Source organism: Miscanthus floridulus, chromosome 17, assembly GCF_019320115.1.
Source record: "Miscanthus floridulus cultivar M001 chromosome 17, ASM1932011v1, whole genome shotgun sequence".
Taxonomy (NCBI): Eukaryota; Viridiplantae; Streptophyta; class Magnoliopsida; order Poales; family Poaceae; genus Miscanthus; species Miscanthus floridulus.
Window position 1 is genome coordinate 89,058,751 of NC_089596.1, and position 19,314 is coordinate 89,078,064.

The 19,314-nt window shown below is 50.9% G+C and overlaps 3 protein-coding genes and 1 pseudogene across 3 annotated transcripts; 2 read left to right on the plus strand and 2 right to left on the minus strand.

Annotated features, from left to right (window-relative positions):
- The first annotated feature begins 1,190 nt into the window (after positions 1-1,190).
- Positions 1,191-8,348, plus strand: LOC136518346 (peroxidase 1-like; annotated as a pseudogene).
- Positions 8,349-8,909: 561 nt separating this feature from the next.
- Positions 8,910-12,504, minus strand: LOC136517237 (uncharacterized). The gene is made up of 9 exons (XM_066510768.1): positions 11,744-12,504; positions 11,317-11,364; positions 11,110-11,169; positions 10,638-10,724; positions 10,451-10,555; positions 9,744-9,857; positions 9,497-9,597; positions 9,286-9,397; positions 8,910-9,103 (listed from the first exon to the last, which is right to left on the minus strand). The coding sequence occupies exons 1-9, from the start codon at positions 12,245-12,247 to the stop codon at positions 8,978-8,980; spliced, it is 1,257 nt and encodes a 418-aa protein (XP_066366865.1). The 5' UTR covers positions 12,248-12,504; the 3' UTR covers positions 8,910-8,977.
- Positions 12,505-12,817: 313 nt separating this feature from the next.
- On the plus strand, positions 12,818-14,555 carry LOC136518344 (UDP-glycosyltransferase 73E1-like). Its single transcript, XM_066511995.1, has one exon. The coding sequence runs from the start codon at positions 12,873-12,875 to the stop codon at positions 14,334-14,336; it is 1,464 nt and encodes a 487-aa protein (XP_066368092.1). The 5' UTR covers positions 12,818-12,872; the 3' UTR covers positions 14,337-14,555.
- Positions 14,556-16,756: 2,201 nt separating this feature from the next.
- LOC136518059 (UDP-glycosyltransferase 73E1-like) lies at positions 16,757-18,442 on the minus strand. Its single transcript, XM_066511712.1, has one exon. The coding sequence runs from the start codon at positions 18,388-18,390 to the stop codon at positions 16,921-16,923; it is 1,470 nt and encodes a 489-aa protein (XP_066367809.1). The 5' UTR covers positions 18,391-18,442; the 3' UTR covers positions 16,757-16,920.
- Positions 18,443-19,314: the final 872 nt, after the last annotated feature.

Below are 19,314 nucleotides of genomic sequence, written 5' to 3' on the forward strand. Positions count from 1 at the left end.
AATTCCCAAAATAAATAACCAACCATATAAGATTTCTCAAAGTTTGAAACACGAAGATCTAAAAAGGAACATAACACATGTTCGTAGATAGGAGTAGTTGCAAACTAGAAGCGATTCCGTCAGTGGGGGGAAAGCAGTGTGAGGTCACTGGCACTACTAGGATTCGATTCCGGTGAGATTTTTTATGATCTCTGGTTCTGTTGAGGGAAGTGTTGGGTTGTAGCCTTGTAGGATGGAATGGAATGAATGGCAATGGAGGTATGTTGATTGCATAAGAGCAGTCGCAATTCGCAATGGCAGTCGTCGACGTAAAAAAAAAAGGGTCTTCATGTCAAGTAAACTGGCATCGCTCCTCTAGGCTGCAGTGTGCAAGCTTCGTTGCACGATGCTCCATGCATAACGCACGTAAATTTTCTCAGGCGGGCTTAAGAGTAGTAAAACGTTTTTTAACTACTGAGCACCGATGGCTGAAAAAGCATCGATGCCGTATCTTTTTTTTTAAAGATGCCCGTATCATTTATCTAAGCATCGCACACTGCAACATAAAAAAAAATGAATAAACGAGTTATAGAAAAACGAATAAACGATGCTTCAACCTTGTCTCTTTTTTGCAACCATCGATTTTTCTCATGCCGCGTGGCTGCTCTAAGGGCAGAGTGCCATGGCGGCCTTTGACCACAAGCGGACAAGGTGGGCAAGCTCCAGATTGAATAGGTCCGTGGAAATTTCGCAAGAGCGAGTTGTTGCCCTCCAAAACGAAACAAGTACCCCTAGAACTGGGAAGAAATTCTAGGAAAGCTGACATGTGCTGTGACGAAGCTACTCAACCTCGACGAAACATCTCGTCAAATCCGCTATAAAGCTATCATTGAAAGGAAGACTGTCTGTGTGGAACCTTTGCTTGGACCGCTACGTCATCCACCCACCAACCAAAAAAAAGACGCATCAGGAGACGGAGAGCCGAAACTGTTGAACAGTTCGTGCCCGACGAACGCCACGGACGGGGACCCCTTTCACAGCATTCGCTCCGAGTGGAGACGCGCGCGCGCGCACCAACCTCGACACCCCCTAACGTCTCCGAGCCTCGAGAGGCGACGGGTCCGTCCAGTCGCGCTCAATCGCCGGTCGGCCGACTGTGCTCGTCACACACTACCATCCGAAAGCCACCGGGCAACCAGACGCGCTGACTTCCGCCGTGTGATCCCGATCGCGTACTGCGGGTAGTACAGCTCGCGCGCGCGCACACCAGACACCATCTCCTCTTGCCCTCCCGCTTCCGATCCGACGCGTCGAGCGTTTCAGCGACCGCTGTGCCTTGGCTAGCTAGCTGCTGCTACGGTCCCCGGTAGCCTGTTCTTGATGTGGAGGGAGCGGCGGCGCAGCCGCCTCTGCTTCTGCTAGTAGCCGGCGCGGCCCTGCTGGTGACCGGCGCCGCGATCGCGAGCGCGCCGCCGGAGGCCGCGCTTAAGGTCAGGTTCTACCATGAGACGTGCGCCGTCCGGAGGACGTCGTCCTCGCGGAGATGAGGCTCATCCTCATGGAGGACGCCACGGTCGCGCCGTCCCTGCTCCGGATGCACTACCACGATTGCTTCGTGTAGGTGAGCATCTGCTTCGTCCACGTAGCTAGAGAAATGAGCTCTTTCAGCGCTCTCTAGCTAGGCTGGGCTCACGCATGGCATCCATGGAAGGGCTGCGACGGGTCGATCATGCTCCGGTCCAGGAAGAAGGGGAAGGCGGAGCGGGACGCGCACCCCAACCGCAGAATGAGAGGGTACGACGCCATCGAGCTGATCAAGGCCCGGCTCGAGGCCGTCTGTCTGTGTTGGCCCTCTGGATCTTTCGAACGGGTGAGCCGAGCACTTCTCGGCGTTGTCGACCATATACTAGGCTAGAGGCAGAAGAAATGAGGAAGAAGAGAGTGCACACGTAACATAAGCATTAGCGTTAGCCTCTGCAGAGGAGATAGCAAAACTGAACTCATTCTCTTTACTGAGTTGCAGTGGAAAACTATATATACAATTATACTTATCTAATCCTAGTGCACAGACATGTTATGCTGCCATGCTGTTACAGTGACTAGATATGACAGCAGGGCTGACTTTGACGCATGTCCCTGCTGTGGCTACAGTGCGGCAGAAGAGCCTTTCGGCGTCTGTCCCAGCAGCGGCTACCGGGAGGGCAGCAGATTATTTTTACAATTCTTCCTTTAATCATGCTGCTAACCCTATAACATCTACCGTGCCGATCATTTTCTTCAACTCTGTGAACTGAAGACGGTCGAGAGGCTAGGTGAGGACGTCCGCGAGTTGCCGACCAGCTTCGGCGAACTCAATGACGATTTGCCCTCTATCGACACGGTTCTTGAGGAAGTGCAACTTGACGTCGATGTGCTTGCTTCGATCGTCGAGAACCGGATTTTTTGCGAGAGCGATGGCGGGCTGGTTGTCCACCATCAGTGCTGGTGCGTGAACTTCCACACCGGTCAGCTCGTCCAAGTACTCCGTCTCGCATGTGGACAGCGCCACCACCTTCTATTTCAGCGACAGCCATGAGATTGGAGCCGACCCGAGGAAGACGAGCATGCCAGATGTGCTCCGTCGTCCGTCGATGCCCCCCGTCATGTCTGTATCGCTAAACACAGTGAGCTACAGCCCATTTCCGCCGGTCTTGAGAAAGACAATTGCATGATCCACCGTTCTCTTGACGTAGCGTAGTAGCCGCTTCACTGTAGCCTAGTGATCCTCTTGGGGATCCTCCATAAAGCGGCTGACGTAGCCTACGGCGAACGTAATGTCCGACCTCATGTGGACTAGGTAGCGCAGATTGTTGACGATGCTCCGGTAGAGTGTTGCATCTAACTTCACCGCGGTACTGGCCTTCGTCAGCTTTAGCTCCTCCTCCATTGGAGTCACACACGACTTACACTCAGCCATGCCGCTCTGCTACAACAGCTTCAAGGCGTACGCGCTCGGACCGAGCGTGAGCGCCTCCTAACATGTCTCACCTCGATGCCGAGGTAATAGGAGAGCGCGGTGAGATCATTCATTCGAAAACGAGCCACCATCTCGTGCTTAAAGCTGTCGATGTCCTCTGTACGCGCGCCGATGACAATCAAGTCGTCCACATATACGTCGACGACGAGCTCCTTCTTCCCCCGTCGCCGCGTGTAGAGTGCATGCTTGGTTGCGCACCGCGTGAACCCAAGGTCGCCCAACGTGACGTCAAACTTGGCATTTCACGCTCGCGGAGCCTGTCGTAGCCCGTAGAACGCCTTGCGCAGTCGAAGCACCCTGTGCTCCGCTCCTTTGACGGCGAAACCTAGAGGTTGCCTGATGAAGACCGTCTCCTCCAGCTCACCGTTGAGGAAGGTCGATTTTATGTCCAGGAGATGGACATGCCAGTCCTTCGCTGCTGCCAAAGCCAACAACAGTCAGATAGACTCCATGCGCGCAACCAGCGCAAAGACTTCCTCGAAGTTGATGCCCTTGCGCTGGACAAAGCCTCGGGCGACGAGGTGCGCCTTGTGCTTGACAATGGCGCTGTGCACGTCCCGCTTGATCTTGTGCACCCACTTCAGGCCGATCGAACGGTATCCTGAAGGTGGATCGACGAGCTCCGAAGTCTCGTTTTCCTCGATTGCCTTCATCACCTCCAGCATCGCCCGTCGCCAATTCACATCGCGCTTGGATAGCGCGAACGTGGGTGGTTCTTCTACACTGACGAGAAGTAGCTCTGGGTCATTGAGCAGCTGACCCGTCAGGCCTGAGGACCCTGTACCACCGACGATGTCGTCCAGTCTGTGGAACCGCACCTCCTCACCGTCGTGGAAAGCATCCACGAATTCTGTGATGTCGCTTGGAGGTGAGGCGAACTTGATCAGCGTCGATGGAGTCCCCTGTTCCACCGGACTGGTCAGCACAGCACCTGGAGTGCTCGACACTACTCCTGGACTACTTGCCACCACGCCTAGAGTGGTGAGCACCACTACAGAAGTGCTCGGCACCAGTCTTGGAGTGGTCGGCACCACTGCAAGGCCTCTCAGCTCCGCTATAGGTGCATTCGGCACTTGTCCTGGAGTGGTCCGCACCACTGCAGGGCCGCTCGGCTCCACTCCTAGAGCGTTCAACACTTCTCTCGGAGTGTTCGACATCACCCTAAGAGTGCTCGGCTCCGTTGCTGGAGTGTTCGGCACCTCCTCTCCAGCGTATCCACAACCGTGGATGACCAAGTGCTCAACGACGAAGGTGGCGATGAAGCCACCAACTTTCCATGTGCCCGGACTGTCCCAATCCCAGGTCGTCTTCTCGTTGAACATGACGTCGCGCGAGACAACCACCTTGCCTCTGCGTGGATCGTAGAGCCAGTATGCCTTGGCACCTTTCTCGTAGCCTAGGAGCACCATCGGTGTGCTCCTGTTCTCTAGCTTTGTGAGGACCGGCTTCGTCTTCCTGACATGGCCGATGCAGCCAAATGTTCAGAGGAAGGACACGCTCAGCTTGCGCCTATACCAAGCTTCGAACGACGTCTTACCCTTTAGGGCCTTGGTGGGCGCACGATTGAGGATGAATACCGCCGTGGTCACCGCCTCACCATAGAACCTTGCCGGCATGCCCTTGACCTTCATTATGGATTGAGCCATGTCGACCACCATCTGATTCCGCTGCTCCACCACGCCATTCTGCTATGGTGAGTACGGCGCGGTGTGGTGTCGCACCACACCCTGATCTGCGCAGTACGTAGCGAACTACACCGAATTGAATTTGCCGCCGCGATCAGTTCTAAGCACGCGCAGCTTCTTACCGCTCTCCGCCTTCGCGCGCGCCTTAAACTTCTTGACCGCTTCTGCCGCCTCGGTCTTGCTGGTTAGAAGCTACAACCACATGTACCAGCTATAGTATTCCACCAACAAGATGAAGTACTTACGTCCGCCGGGCGTTGCCAGCGTGATAGGCCCATAGAGGTCACCATAGACCAGCTCGAGGGTCTCTGCCACGCGGTACTTCACCGTCTTCGGGAACGGCAACCTTCTTTGTTTCTCGGTCAGACAGCTGTCACACAGCTCGCCTATGTGCTCGATGTGAGACAGCCCAGTCACCATCTTCTCCAGCTGACCAAGAGCATCGAAACTGAGATGTCCATACCGGGCATGCCACAACCACTGCTCCTCCATGCGCTGTATAGCCAAGCAGATGTGCTGCTCCACCTTGAGGTCGAGCAGGTAGAACTAATTTTGAGACCTCTTCACCTTGGCAAGAAGTCGTTGCTCCTGGTCCCTGATCCTAAGGATGCCGTCCTTGATCAGTACCTCGCTGTCACGGTCACCCAGCTGGCTAATGCTGATGATGCTTGAACTTAAATGCGGGATGTAGTACACATCCGTCAGCGCGCGATGCTCACCATTCTGGCACCTGAAGATGATGGTGACGTGCCCTCGGATCGCCATCCTTGAACCGTCACCGAACTTCACCGTGTTGGTCACGTCATCGTCGAGCTCGGAGAAAGCTGTCTTGGAGCTCGTCATGTTGTTGCTGGCGCAGGAGTCTAGGTACCACCGCTGCTCCTGCTCGCCGCCCACACGTCCGAGATGGACTTGGGCGCGCGGTTCGTCGAGGTTGACAGCCTTCAGAGCCTTCCCAGGCCCTTCCACCACCATCCCCTCTTCCTTCTCTTTGGCCTCAATATCGTGCAGTGCACAGAACGTTGCCATCAGGAGAGTGACCTCATCATCATCATCATCAGCCTGCGCTAGATGAGCCTCAGCCTTCTTCTCATGTTTACGATTTAGGCACTCTTTTGTCTAATGGCCCGTCTTCCCGCAGCGTCGGCAGGCGTTGGGGTCGATCTTCTTCTTGTTCTCCGAAGAAGCCTTGCCACGGAGCTTGCCATCACCACCGCGATTGGAGGAGGCTTCCCCGGACTTCTCCTTCATTCGGGTAACCCACTCCTCTGTCAGCAGCAGCTTACCGCTGTCCATCGTTGCTGTCGCCTGCTCTATGCGCTCGTCCACCACCCGCAGACGACCTATCATATCCTCAATGATGAGGGTGAATAAATCCAGCATCTTCTCTATGGAGAGAGCAATCTGGATGTACTTTACCGGTACGGAGTGGAGGTACTTGGAGACCGCCTCCTCTTCGTCGATGGTGACGCCATGGCTCTTTAGCTTGCTGATGAGTGTTTGTAGACGGAGGGAAAAGTCCTCCGCCGTTTTACCATCCTTGAACTTGAGGTTGGCATACTCCTGTTTCAGAAGCTAGGCTGTCGCCTTCTTTGCGCGGTCAGAACCGACGCGCATCGCCGTAATAGCCTCCCACGCCTCCTTAGCCGAGCTCTTCGTCCCCAACGGTTCTCTGTACTCCGCCGGTACAGCAGCAAGGATAGCCTCCAACACTGACATGTCATCTTCTTCATTGTTGGTGCCCTTGTCAACAGCATTTCAGAGCCATCGGGCTCTGAGCTTGACCTTCATGGTCACCGACCACTCTCTATAGTTGGTGCGAGTCAGCGTCGGCCAACTGGTGTCGTTGACCTCCCGTATTGTACGCACGACGACCTTCTGTCGTGGCTGGGCAGCCACAGCAGCGCCGCTGCTGTCGCCTATCTCCAAACCGTCCGTCATTGCCAGCGGTTAGTCCGACGACGACGCTTGTATGGCTCCGATACCACTTGTTGGCCTCCTAGATCTTCAGAACGGGTGAGCCGACCACTCTCCGACGTTGCCGACCACACACTATGGCTAGAGGTAGAAGAAAGGAGAGAGAACAAAATGCGCGAACACACATCACAAGCACCAGTGTTGATCGGAGCTCTATAGAGGAGATGTCAAAACTGAAGTTGCTCTCTTTACTGAATTGCAGTGAGAAACTATATATACAACTCTACCCATCTAATTCTAATGCACAGATATGTCAGGCTGTCATGTTGTTACAGTGACTAAATGTGACAGCAGAGCTGACTTTGGTGTCTGCTCTTGCTATGGCTACGGTGCGACAGGAGAGCCTTTCGACATCTACCCCTGCAGCAGCTACAGAGAACAGCAGATTACTTTTACAGTCTGCCCGCTCATCGTCTCCTGCGCCGACATCAACGCCATGGCCGCCAGGGACGCCGTCTACTTGGCAAGCAAGCGCACATGCATGCAGCGATGCCTTTGTTCGTGTGCTTAATTTGCTCTTCCTGATGAATGCTTGCGCTGCTTGTCAGAGCCACGGGCCGTGGTACAACGTGGAGACCGGGCGGCGCGACGGCAACGTCACCGTGGCCGAGTACGTCGAGAACGACCTGCCGCCGCCGGACTCCAACATCGTCGACGTGAAGACCTTCTTCAGCGTCAAGTCGCTCAACTCCAAGGACATTGCCGTCCTCTTCGGTAGCTAGCTTAGCTGCCCGCCCACTCCTCCTCCTTTCTTCTCTACCACACCCTCCTTACCTTAGCTAGCTTTTCGCGTGCGACAGCAACGCGTTAGCAAACCACTCCTCCACTACCGCTTCTAGCTAATGCCCGCGTTGCTGCCTTGGATTGGACGCGCAGGCTGCCACAGCATCGGGACCTCCCACTGCGGGCCGATCCAGAAGCGGCTGTACAACTTCACCGGCAACATGGACCAGGACCCGTCGCTGGACCCGGCCTACGCCGCCGAGCTCAGGAAGCTCTGCCCGCCTCCCAGTCGCCCCGGCGACGGTGCCGCCGGCGAAGGGAAGGTCAAGGTGCCTTTGGACCCCGGCAGCAACTACACCTTCGACCTGAGCTACTACCGCCACGGGCGGGCTGTTCCAGTCCGACGGCAGCCTCCTGCACGACCCCGTCACCAAAGGGTACGTCGAGAAGGTGGCCAAGGCGGCGTCGCCGGACGAGTACTAGGCCGACTTCGCGGCGGCCATGGTCAAGATGGGCCGCACCGACGTGCTTGTCGGCGATCTTGGGGAGATCAGATCGACTTGTGGCATTTTTGTTGACTAGTAGTTCAGGATCGGATTGGATATGCGCAGATAATCTGTACGGGTTTCTGTCAACGTGTACTGTGCTGTGCTGTTAGCTCAGAAGAGCACGAGCTGTTAAATTGCGTAATACGGGAATCCTTTTCTGTTCGCACGGCCGTCACTGATGGACTGATTTGTCAGACACGATGTATTTATTTATCTATTATCACTTATGTATTCTACTGATCTACGCTTGAGAGCGTTGATGGTTTGACGAATTAGGCACATCCAAATCAGTTTGGTCAACCACAATTTGGTAACCAAATCTTGCCAGAGCACATGCAGGGTCTGTTTGGCGGCGCGCACAAATTGCTGATTCTTAGTTCATTTTGGAAAAAAAAAGAGATATAGTGTATGGAGAAATCAGAGTTAAGAACCGGTCAAAGCTCCATCAAACATGCCTTATAATTGTGAATATCTAGAGCTAGAGCCGGCTATAGCTCCACCAAACAAGCCTTAAGGGCAGTGAACGTCTCAATTCGTCGAGTGTGTATGCTTAATACATGGAATGGGAGTTATTTACTATTCACTGTCGCTAAATAATCAAATTATGGACTTATCCTAAATCAAAATTTTTTAGGTGTGACCGAATTGTATAGAAAACAAGACTAATGTTTATATGACAAAAAAATTAGTATAGTTTGATACAACATGAAATATATTTTTCAAAATATACTTCTTTGCCATATTTGTTGGTACTTTTTTTTGTATGTTAGGTCAAACTTAAGAAAGTTTGACTTAAGACAACTTCTAGAAGAGATTTATTTAGGGACTGAGGGAGCAGCAGATTGTCAAGAAGGGAAAAGAAAAGGCATACCATTTAGGAAAACAAAAACATGTTTCATTATCTGGTGCACCTGTCCTTTCATTTGTTTAACTTTAATTTCAGAAATTACATCTATTTATATTTAGAACAAATGAAACAAATTATAGGTAAATAAACTAAATACATTTTTAGAGACTAAGGCACATTGAATACATTGCGCTCACGTCTGTTATTTTCTACCCCATATATATATTCCAGATGCTATTATTACTCCGCTTAATGCTGCAATGGATGCCAAAATTTTCAGCTTTGAAGGACCTTGGTTATCATCAGGTAGTTCTAATAAACATTTTACCTGCAAGGAACGCCGAAGATTAAAGTGTGCATATTATTTATAGAATATTTATTTTTATAACTAATCAAACATTAACCTGGAGGACGCTATAAAACCAGTGATCCATTTCCTATTCCTAAATGACGTAATATATATGACATGCAGCTTAGGGTTTGTTTTTTGTTTGAAGAAAAAAAGCTAACCTGAATTGGCTGTTGCCAATTTTTCTTTATTCCAGAAACATGCCCCTTTCCCACAACTGCAACCACTGAAGAATATTCCCTGGCTGACTTCAACAACACTGAGGACATATACCTGAAGGTACAATTTTAACAATTATACCTTAACAATACTGTAACACCGGAAATAACAAAAAGGTCTGCTTAACACAGTAATTGTAGTAAAGGAACTCACATATCTCGCTCATGTAGAAGTGTGTCCATCAAACTAGGAAATGCCTTGCTCATCTCTTGAATAACAAGTGTTAGCATGTCAACATCATCCATGTCCTTTAACTGTAGATAAGAGTTGCCATTAAGATGTGAACGCAATAGTAGTGACTTTTTTGTATATATTAACCCTAAGGTCCAAAAGGTATATTAACTTTCATGATTATACAAGCTATCCCCATAAAATGGTATGAACCAAGAGAATATCATACCATCTTATTCAGTTCCTCCGGACTTGGTAAAAATATGGACTGGAAAATAACGCAGTACAAAAATTTTGCCCTGTGCCATAGTGACATTTTCCCCCAGGTCCTCCTCAAAGTGATCTTCAAGACAAATAAAGAATAGAGATGACATGGTGTTAGCTCTAACCAAAAGTAACTATTAAAGATGCTTAAAATTATTGTGCAGAAAAATTCAGAAACAAAGATTTCAAAAGGTGTGGACTGATTTGCAAGGAATAAACATGTGATGCCAGCAATTAGCAATGGTTAACACCACCGCCAATAAACAAAGGTGAACCACTAAAATGCTTCATCTTCTATTCCTAAATGAAAACAATTCCTAAAGTAGTACTAGGTGTGTCTCAATATTTGGGATTTTGGGTCACATAACAACAGAAGTAGCCTTATATTAGGCAATGGAATGTTACAACAGAAGACTTCAAAATAAGCAAGAGGAGATAGCTATGAATTCACAATCCAAAAGCCTTATGCTAGTCATTCTGAAAATCCCTATGTTTTTTTAGAGTAAAGAAAGATGGGTATGCACTAGGTACTGACATGTCGAAAGCAGAATATATGACCATTCCGTTTTGAAACATTATGCCAAATGCATGAAGACAACAATATCAGAAGTTGACCATGCCTATTCCAAGTTTCATACGCATATAGCCAGGCTCCATTGCTGGGTTGATTACCTGGACAGGGCGATCTCCTAGGATAACTTTACCACCATAGCTCATCGCTTCCTCAAATGCCACCCGAAACTCAGCTCCAGGTAACACCTCAAGTTGGCTAGCAACCTTAAATAACAATAACAATTGTTGATCAAGTGATAAGAACACTTAACTATTGCTAACTGCAAAGACAAACATCTAAAAATACCTTTGCAAGAAACCAGCTGTAGAGAATCCCGAAAGTGTTCATCTTCTTGTTCTTCCACATGTCAATCATTTCATTCATAGTAGGAACCTGTGGGAACAGATTAGACGATGAACTAGATGATACATTATACTCTAGAAAATAAAAGGTAGGCATCTTCTGATTGGCTGATGCCATTAATAAGACTTAAAGTTTTCTTTAAAATAGTACTGTATGTCATTTAAGGCTATATAGTTTTAGTTATAAGGACTGATGCCATTAGTTATATAAGGAAACCCTGAAAAACCTTTACTAGACACAATAAAATCAGTACTCCTGTGTAGACAACCACATAGGTTTAGCAATCCAGACAGGGGCACAAGGCATACCATTATAGTTTATTGTTTTTCCTAACTTTACATTAGGAATTACAATCATGCAGAATGTCCCTTGCAATAAGAAGGGTTGAATATTCATCTTACAAATGTGTAGATACCTGAAGGTTTTGTGGTGTCAAAATTGAAATCCTGCTCGTGCAGAGCTCCAAGAAAACAGCCTACACATGCAAGAGGGATGCAAAGGAATTAGAGCAATGTCTTGCCACAACAAAGAACAAAACAAAAACAACCCAAAACAGGCAGCAAACCTGCCAAAGTCCAAGAGTCAGTGAAATTTATTGATGATGAGTAGATAGAGGAAGAACCTGAGGTTTCAGGTAGTTGACAATGGCCTTCACTTGATCAGATGATTCCTGCAACAAAATCAAGAGTCAAATAACCATGCCATGATTTGTACTAATTACGTCCGTGGGATACATTCACACTCCAAACTCTAGATAAACAGCAACGCAGGACGGCTTAGTATAGACGAAATCGGAGCAGAAAAGGCAGATTGCTTCAGTACAAAGTCCTTGTGTTTCTCTTGTAAGTTATGTACAACCTATTTGTCTCCCAACTTCAAAGTAGTAAAATTACAGCAGCACGAGAAGCAATCGGAACAGGCAGTGTTCTCTGCATCACAAGCAATGCCTATACGCAGAACCCAATTCGAACGCATAAAGTTCGTTCACGAAATCATCGACCGCTTATACATCATACCGGCATCGGCAGACAAACGGAACAGCAGCTCACCTGCGACACATGAGCGGTGCCGACGACGTAGACGCGGCAGGTCCCGCCAACCCCCGCCGCCGCCGCTTCGGCCGATGTCTCGCATTCGAGGCACACGACCCCCTTGGCGAGCTCCTCGGGCAGCTTCTTCATCTCCGCGTCACCGCCCGCCGGCACCGTTCCGGCCCTGGCCCCGGCCCCAGCGCCCTCGCCCCCAGCCTCCGCGGCCTCGAATTCCGCAGCGTCCTCGTAACCATCGGTCTCGGCGTCGGCGCCGGCGTCGGTGGCGGGTGCCGGGACAGGCTCGGGGGCGGCCGGATCCATCGGCAGGCCGAGAAGAGGGCCGAGGCGGGACGACGACGCGAGGCGCGGCGTCGGGGTTGGGGCTCGGGCGGCGAGGAAGGCCGCGCGCGGCGACCGAGGAAGGCGGCGGGAGCTAGCAGGGATCGGGGCTAGGGGACGGGGTAGGCGGTGGCGGATTGGCGACGGCGCGTGCCCGGCGAGGAGTCGAGGTGCGCGGATCATGCGGCGCTGGGCGTCGATTTGGGCCGGATTGCGAGAGCTCGGCGCTCGTCAGCGGGCGCGGGTGGGACTCTGGGTTGTGGGCCCGAGAGTTTAACGGCTGGGATCGGTACCGTCGACGTCAGAGGCGAGGGCCTCATCCGTCCGATCCACCGTTTTTGTTTCCCAGTTGTAGTGCGGTAACTGTGACGTGCCCGAGGCGAAATCCGCATCGCTTTGATTCCTTGCTGACGCAACTCGCCTCCTCCTGCGCCAGCGGGCGCTCTCTCTATCTATCATTCTCTCCCAACACCGATCGCCCGACCGTACCAAAGCTGAGACTAGCTGAGCAAGGGACCGCACCTGCTCGAGCACGGGCCGCGACCATCAGCAGACAGCAGTCCATTCCATGGCGAACAGCCACACAGGCCTTCTCGCTCCACATGAACCTGGTGGCCACGAGTCGGTCTCCAGGCCTTATCGTCGCCGTCGCTAGCAGTGACGCCGACGTGTAACGCCCTATAGTCCACACATCCTACCTACTACCAGCCGGCCGGTCGGTGCGACCGACGAGGTACGGCTTAAATAGTCGCCATGATTACCAAGAAAGCAAGAGGACCCAGCTTGTTGCAGAGGAGCTGCAAAAGAGATGGCTTCCGCTAGGCAGAGCAACAAGTTCCGCATCCTCCTGATGCCCTTCTTCGCCACTAGCCATATCATCCCCCACACCGACCTCGCCTTCCACCTCGCCGCGGCTCGGCCTGACGACGTCGAGGCCACTGTTGCCGTAACTCGGGCAAGCGCTTCAATCGTGCAGTCAGCTCTCGCCCGGGGTGGCGCCAGTCGTCAGGCCACTGTCAAGGTGGCCACCTACCCGTTCCCATCCGTGGACAGCCTTCCACCGGGAGTGGAGAACCACTCCACGGTCAAGGCCACCGACGCCTGGCGCATCGATTCCGTCGCCGTGGATGAGAAGCTGATGCGGCCAGGGCAAGAGAGTCTCATCAGGGAGCACTCGCCGGACCTCGTCATCACCGACATACACTTCTGGTGGAACGTCGATGTCGCCACTGACATCGGCGTGCCATGCGTCACGTTCCACGCCATCGGGACCTTCCCAACGCTGGCCATGTTTAACTTGGCTGCTGCCGGTGCCATCGACGCCGGCGGCGGCGTGGTGACTCTTCCGGGGTTTCCACCGCCAGAAATTCAGGTCCCAACCACCGAGCTACCCGAGATGCTTAGGAGGCAACAAATGACCGATGGTCGTGCCACAGGCAACCTACTAAGCTCAGCGCACAAGCGGTGCTTCGGACTTGTTGTTAACACGTTCTTTGATTTGGAGCACAGGCACTGTGAGATGTTCGTAGGCAATGGTTACGTGAAGCGAGCCTACTTTGTCGGGCCCCTGTCATTGCCATCACAGCAGGTGGCAACCAGCGCCTACGACTCACGGTGCATCGACTGGCTGAACAAGAAGCCATCCAAGTCTGTGGTGTACTTATGCTTTGGGAGCTTGACTCACGTCTCAGAGGACCAGCTCCGTGAGCTTGCTCTTGGGTTAGAGGCCTCTGAGAAGCAATTCCTGTGGGTGATCAGATCGGAGACATGGGTGCCACCAGAAGGGTGGAAGGAGCGTGTTGGGGACAGGGGGATGGTCGTCACCGGCTGGGCTCCGCAGACTGTGATACTGGCGCACCCCGCGGTGGGTGTGTTCGTGACGCATTGCGGGTGGAATTCGGTCCTGGAAACGGTGGTGGCTGGCGTGCCAGTGCTGACATGGCCTATGGTGTTCGAGCAATTCATCACGGAGAGGTTCGTGACGAAAGTGCTGGCAATCGGAGAGCGACTGTGGCCAGAGGGTGCCGGGGTGAGAAGCACAAGATCCGAAGAGCATGAGTTGATCTCTGCTGAGGCAGTGGCACGAGCGCTGGCCAAGTTTATGGAGCCCGGAGGGGCTGGGGATGCAGCGAGGAGTAAAGTCATGGAGCTCTCCGCGAAGGCCCGTGCAGCCATGGCGGAAGGTGGCTCTTCCAACCGTGATCTGCGCCGCATCATTGATGATCTCATGGAAGCAGGAACGGCTGTTGCAGGGCCAGTTCTTTCCATTTGATTTAAGCTCTTGTGGTGTCCTGTTGTATCTGTTTTCAGGTTTCAAATGTTACGCAATTATTTTCGTCCCGTGGATGGCAATAATGTTGAACGTATTTTGTTTGGTTTAGATTTGTGTTTGTAATAATTGTGGATTGAATGTCTCTTCTTTAAAGAGATCTGAAACCGTTACTTATCTCTTATTTTGAAAATAAAAAAAAGTGGAAGTAAACAAGTAGAATCTGCTGTTTATATTGATTAAATTTGATTTGAGCTTATATGGTATCCAGTTGCATCGATTGGCCATGTCGAACTCCAATCGTGACTCTTAGGCAGCCCTTTTCAGTAACTTTAGCTTGTTGTTTTAAGGTGCTGCAGCTTGGTTGACAGAGATTTGCCGTTTGATTTTTTCTTATTAGTATGATATTAAAGCAAACCCTTTGTTGTCTTTCGCAAAAATATCCTAACATAGCGGCCTGCAACTTCTCCCTGTTTACGGGTCTCCAATCTGGACTGGAGCATGCCAGCAGCAGAAACAGTACTAAGAAAATCTGTCATTCTCAATCTTCTCTCAGTTTACGAGTCCAATCTGCACTGGAGCATGCCAGCAGCAGAAACAGTAAACGCAATTCTGTCTCTCTCAATCTTCAGAGGTGTGAAACATCTGCTGTCGTGTTATTGTTCAGGAATGTATTTGTATTTCAGGAAACTTCACATGCTGGATTTGATCCAGAAAATGCATGCTTGTGAGACTTTTTTTTTGTCGTCATTTTTTTATCTCTCATGTCATGTTTACAGAATTGCAAATTTGCGATCATGATCAAGCAACAAGAAGCATTATCTTCTTTTTAGTTTTCTTTTTGTTCGGCCGCAACTACAGCTATAACATACTTATTGTTTTCCAAGTGCGTGCGTGCGTGTAAACAAAACAACGTTCAACTTGAACTCTGCTGGATCAAGTGCCTGATGCATGCCCTGCTGGCTGCTGCTGCCCATGGCTCGCGCCACGGTCATCGCCGAATACTCTATAGTCTATGCAGCGGCAGCCCTCACGAACACTCACGTGCAGAGCGGGAGAGCCGGGGAAAGAAAGTTCAGCAGCATCTCTCCGAACCATCCCTGCTGCTGTGCTGCATCTGCATCTAATTGACCATCTCTCAGACTCGGCAGCAGCATGGAACGTCTACGGCTCATCATTGGCCGAATGAATTATTAAATAAAAAAACCTGTGCTTCTGGATCAAATAAAAAACCCTTGATCCTCCGGCCTGCACTGCATCTAATTGCAACTGGTGGGCCTTGTGATCGATCAGTGTATATTCCGTCGTCGGCTAACGTTTTTTTTTTCACGCCATGAACGAGCTTCAACGCCGATGGACTGGGATCTGGCTTCTTCGCTCCGATCCGCGATCGAATGGCTAGGGGCTAGGGCTGCTGGTCGTCGGTCCGCGCGAGCTGAGTAGTGAGAAGGATCGGAAGGAGATGCAGCATGTGTAGACGTGCGAGGTAAACGTACAGCAGGCTCGATCCGATCGAGGCGAGCATCGAGCTGCTGCTGTGGGTGCGTTTGACCCTAGTTTAGCCTACAACAGATTAGTTAACCCCGTCCAAGAGACACACTACCGCCCGCCTCGTAGCCACGCTTGCCTACGGCTACGGGGGAATGGGAATTAAAATGGCCGGCCCCAAGGCACTTGGAAAACAATAAGTATGTTATAGCTGTAGTTGCGGCCGAACAAAAAGAAAACTAAAAAGAAGATAATGCTTGCTTGTTGCTTGATCATGATCGCAAATTCGCAATTCTGTTAACATGACATGAGAGATCAAAAAATGACGACAAAAAAAAAAGTCTCACAAGCATGCATTTTCTGGATCAAATCCAGCATGTGAAGTTTCCTGAAATACAAATACATTCCTGAACAATAACACGACAGCAGATGTTTCACACCTCTGAAGATTGAGAGAGACAGAATTGCGTTTACTGTTTCTGCTGCTGGCATGCTCCAGTGCAGATTGGACTCGTAAACTGAGAGAAGATTGAGAATGACAGATTTTCTTAGTACTGTTTCTGCTGCTGGCATGCTCCAGTCCAGATTGGAGACCCGTAAACAGGGAGAAGTTGCAGGCCGCTATGTTAGGATATTTTTGCGAAAGACAACAAAGGGTTTGCTTTAATATCATACTAATAAGAAAAAATCAAACGGCAAATCTCTGTCAACCAAGCTGCAGCACCTTAAAACAACATGCTAAAGTTACTGAAAAGGGCTGCCTAAGAGTCACGATTGGAGTTCGACATGGCCAACTGGTGCAGACATGGCCAATCGATGCAACTGGATACCATCCTTGATCATATAAGCTCAAATCAAATTTAATCAATATAAACAGCAGATTCTACTTGTTTACTTCCACTTTTTTTATTTTCAAAATAAGAGATAAGTAACGGTTTCAGATCTCTTTAAAGAAGAGACATTCAATCCACAATTATTACAAACACAAATCTAAACCAAACAAAATACGTTCAACATTATTGCCATCCACGGGACGAAAATAATTGCGTAACATTTGAAACCTGAAAACAGATACAACAGGACACCACAAGAGCTTAAATCAAATGGAAAGAACTGGCCCTGCAACAGCCGTTCCTGCTTCCATGAGATCATCAATGATGCGGCGCAGATCACGGTTGGAAGAGCCACCTTCCGCCATGGCTGCACGGGCCTTCGCGGAGAGCTCCATGACTTTACTCCTCGCTGCATCCCCAGCCCCTCCGGGCTCCATAAACTTGCCCAGCGCTCGTGCCACTGCCTCAGCAGAGATCAACTCATGCTCTTCGGATCTTGTGCTTCTCACCCCGGCACCCTCTGGCCACAGTCGCTCTCCGATTGCCAGCACTTTCGTCACGAACCTCTCCGTGATGAATTGCTCGAACACCATAGGCCATGTCAGCACTGGCACGCCAGCCACCACCGTTTCCAGGACCGAATTCCACCCGCAATGCGTCACGAACACACCCACCGCGGGGTGCGCCAGTATCACAGTCTGGGGAGCCCAGCCGGTGACGACCATCCCCCTGTCCCCAACACGCTCCTTCCACCCTTCTGGTGGCACCCATGTCTCCGATCTGATCACCCACAGGAATTGCTTCTCAGAGGCCTCTAACCCAAGAGCAAGCTCACGGAGCTGGTCCTCTGAGACGTGAGTCAAGCTCCCAAAGCATAAGTACACCACAGACTTGGATGGCTTCTTGTTCAGCCAGTCGATGCACCGTGAGTCGTAGGCGCTGGTTGCCACCTGCTGTGATGGCAATGACAGGGGCCCGACAAAGTAGGCTCGCTTCACGTAACCATTGCCTACGAACATCTCACAGTGCCTGTGCTCCAAATCAAAGAACGTGTTAACAACAAGTCCGAAGCACCGCTTGTGCGCTGAGCTTAGTGGGTTGCCTGTGGCACGACCATCGGTCATTTGTTGCCTCCTAAGCATCTCGGGTAGCTCGGTGGTTGGGACCTGAATTTCTGGCGGTGGAAACCCCGGAAGAGTCACCACGCCGCCGCCGGCGTCGATGGCACCGGCAGCAGACAAGTTAAACATGGCCAGCGTTGGGAAGGTCCCGATGGCGTGGAACGTGACGCATGGCACGCCGATGTCAGTGGCGACATCGACGTTCCACCAGAAGTGTATGTCGGTGATGACGAGGTCCGGCGAGTGCTCCCTGATGAGACTCTCTTGCCCTGGCCGCATCAGCTTCTCATCCATGGCGACGGAATCGATGCGCCAGGCGTCGGTGGCCTTGACCGTGGAGTGGTTCTCCACTCCCGGTGGAAGGCCGTCCACGGATGGGAACGGGTAGGTGGCCACCTTGACCGTGGCCTGACGACTGGCGCCACCCCGGGCGAGAGCTGACTCGACGACCAAGGCGTTTGCCGGAGTGACTGCAACGGCGGCCTCGACGTCGTGAGGCCTGGCCGCGACGAGGTGGAAGGCGAGGTCCGTGAAGGGGCCGATGTGGCTGGTAGCGAAGAAGGGCATGAGCAGGATGCGCAACTTCTTTCTCGGCATAGCTTTGGCTGTGGCCATTACCTGCAGTTTGTGGTGGTTCGATGATTTGGTGTTTGGGAGAAGGAAGAATGATCTTGGTTCATGCAAACGGACAAAAGCTTCAGCGCGTCAATCTCGTTGCATATTTATATCTAGGACCGTGCTATTTAGGGTGCAGCGTGCAAAATAGTATTTTCTAGGACGGCTGGGTTTCAGCACTAGAGGCTCGGCAAGCCCTGCGGGTGGGGCATGGGATAGTGGGAGCTGTTCTTCGCACAACAGTTGAGCTCGGTAACGATGACCTGTTGTACCTTTTTGATTCGGGCCCGTTGATCTGACATCTTAGGATGGGTCGTCGGTGTTTTTGCTATAGGAAGTCGGAGCTGCTGGCTGCTTTGCAACCATGCTCGACAACGATGACCCATGGTAGTGTGTAATCTACCACGTTGTGTGGGTGGGCTAACATTTCGTGGTGTTTGACGCCACGCTTGATTACCTTTGCATATATAAACTTTATTCGTCTTAATTAAAAGACAGAGCTCCTGCCATTATTTAAAAAAAATTATTTGACGCGTTGTTGGCTGGCAACCGAAGCTGTACAAACGTGTAGTATAAAATCGAATCGAAAACCAACGATGGTTTGATTTTCATCCTCGATTCATGCAAGGGTGTCCACCGGATAGCAACCGGAGCTCCGGCATGTCCACTGCCGTAAATACATGAAACACACCGGCGACGCTAGGCCCCCGTAACAATAAAATGGGTACTCAAACCCGCGACAAAGATAGCTCCCGCTAAAATTTGACCTAAGCTCCGGCTAAAATAGCTCCACCTACGATTTCTTTCATGAAATTTGTTTTTTCTAACTTATCTTGTAAAAAAAAGTTTAGTAAAATAATTTTTCTCGTGGTTGAAAACATTAAATGTCTATATTACTCTTCTTCTTTTTCTTTTTTCTCTTGT

Coding starts and splice junctions, on each gene's coding strand:
- LOC136518059 (XM_066511712.1), bottom strand. CDS start 18,390: ATGGCCACAGCCAAAGCTATGCCGAGAAAGAAGTTGCGCATCCTGCTC.
- LOC136518344 (XM_066511995.1), top strand. CDS start 12,873: ATGGCTTCCGCTAGGCAGAGCAACAAGTTCCGCATCCTCCTGATGCCC.
- LOC136517237 (XM_066510768.1), bottom strand. CDS start 12,247: ATGATCCGCGCACCTCGACTCCTCGCCGGGCACGCGCCGTCGCCAATC. Junction 11,365..11,743: donor GCACCGCTCATGTGTCGCAG/GTGAGCTGCTGT, acceptor ATTTTGTTGCAG/GAATCATCTGATCAAGTGAA. Junction 9,858..10,450: donor TAGGAGATCGCCCTGTCCAG/GTAATCAACCCA, acceptor TTTGTCTTGAAG/ATCACTTTGAGGAGGACCTG.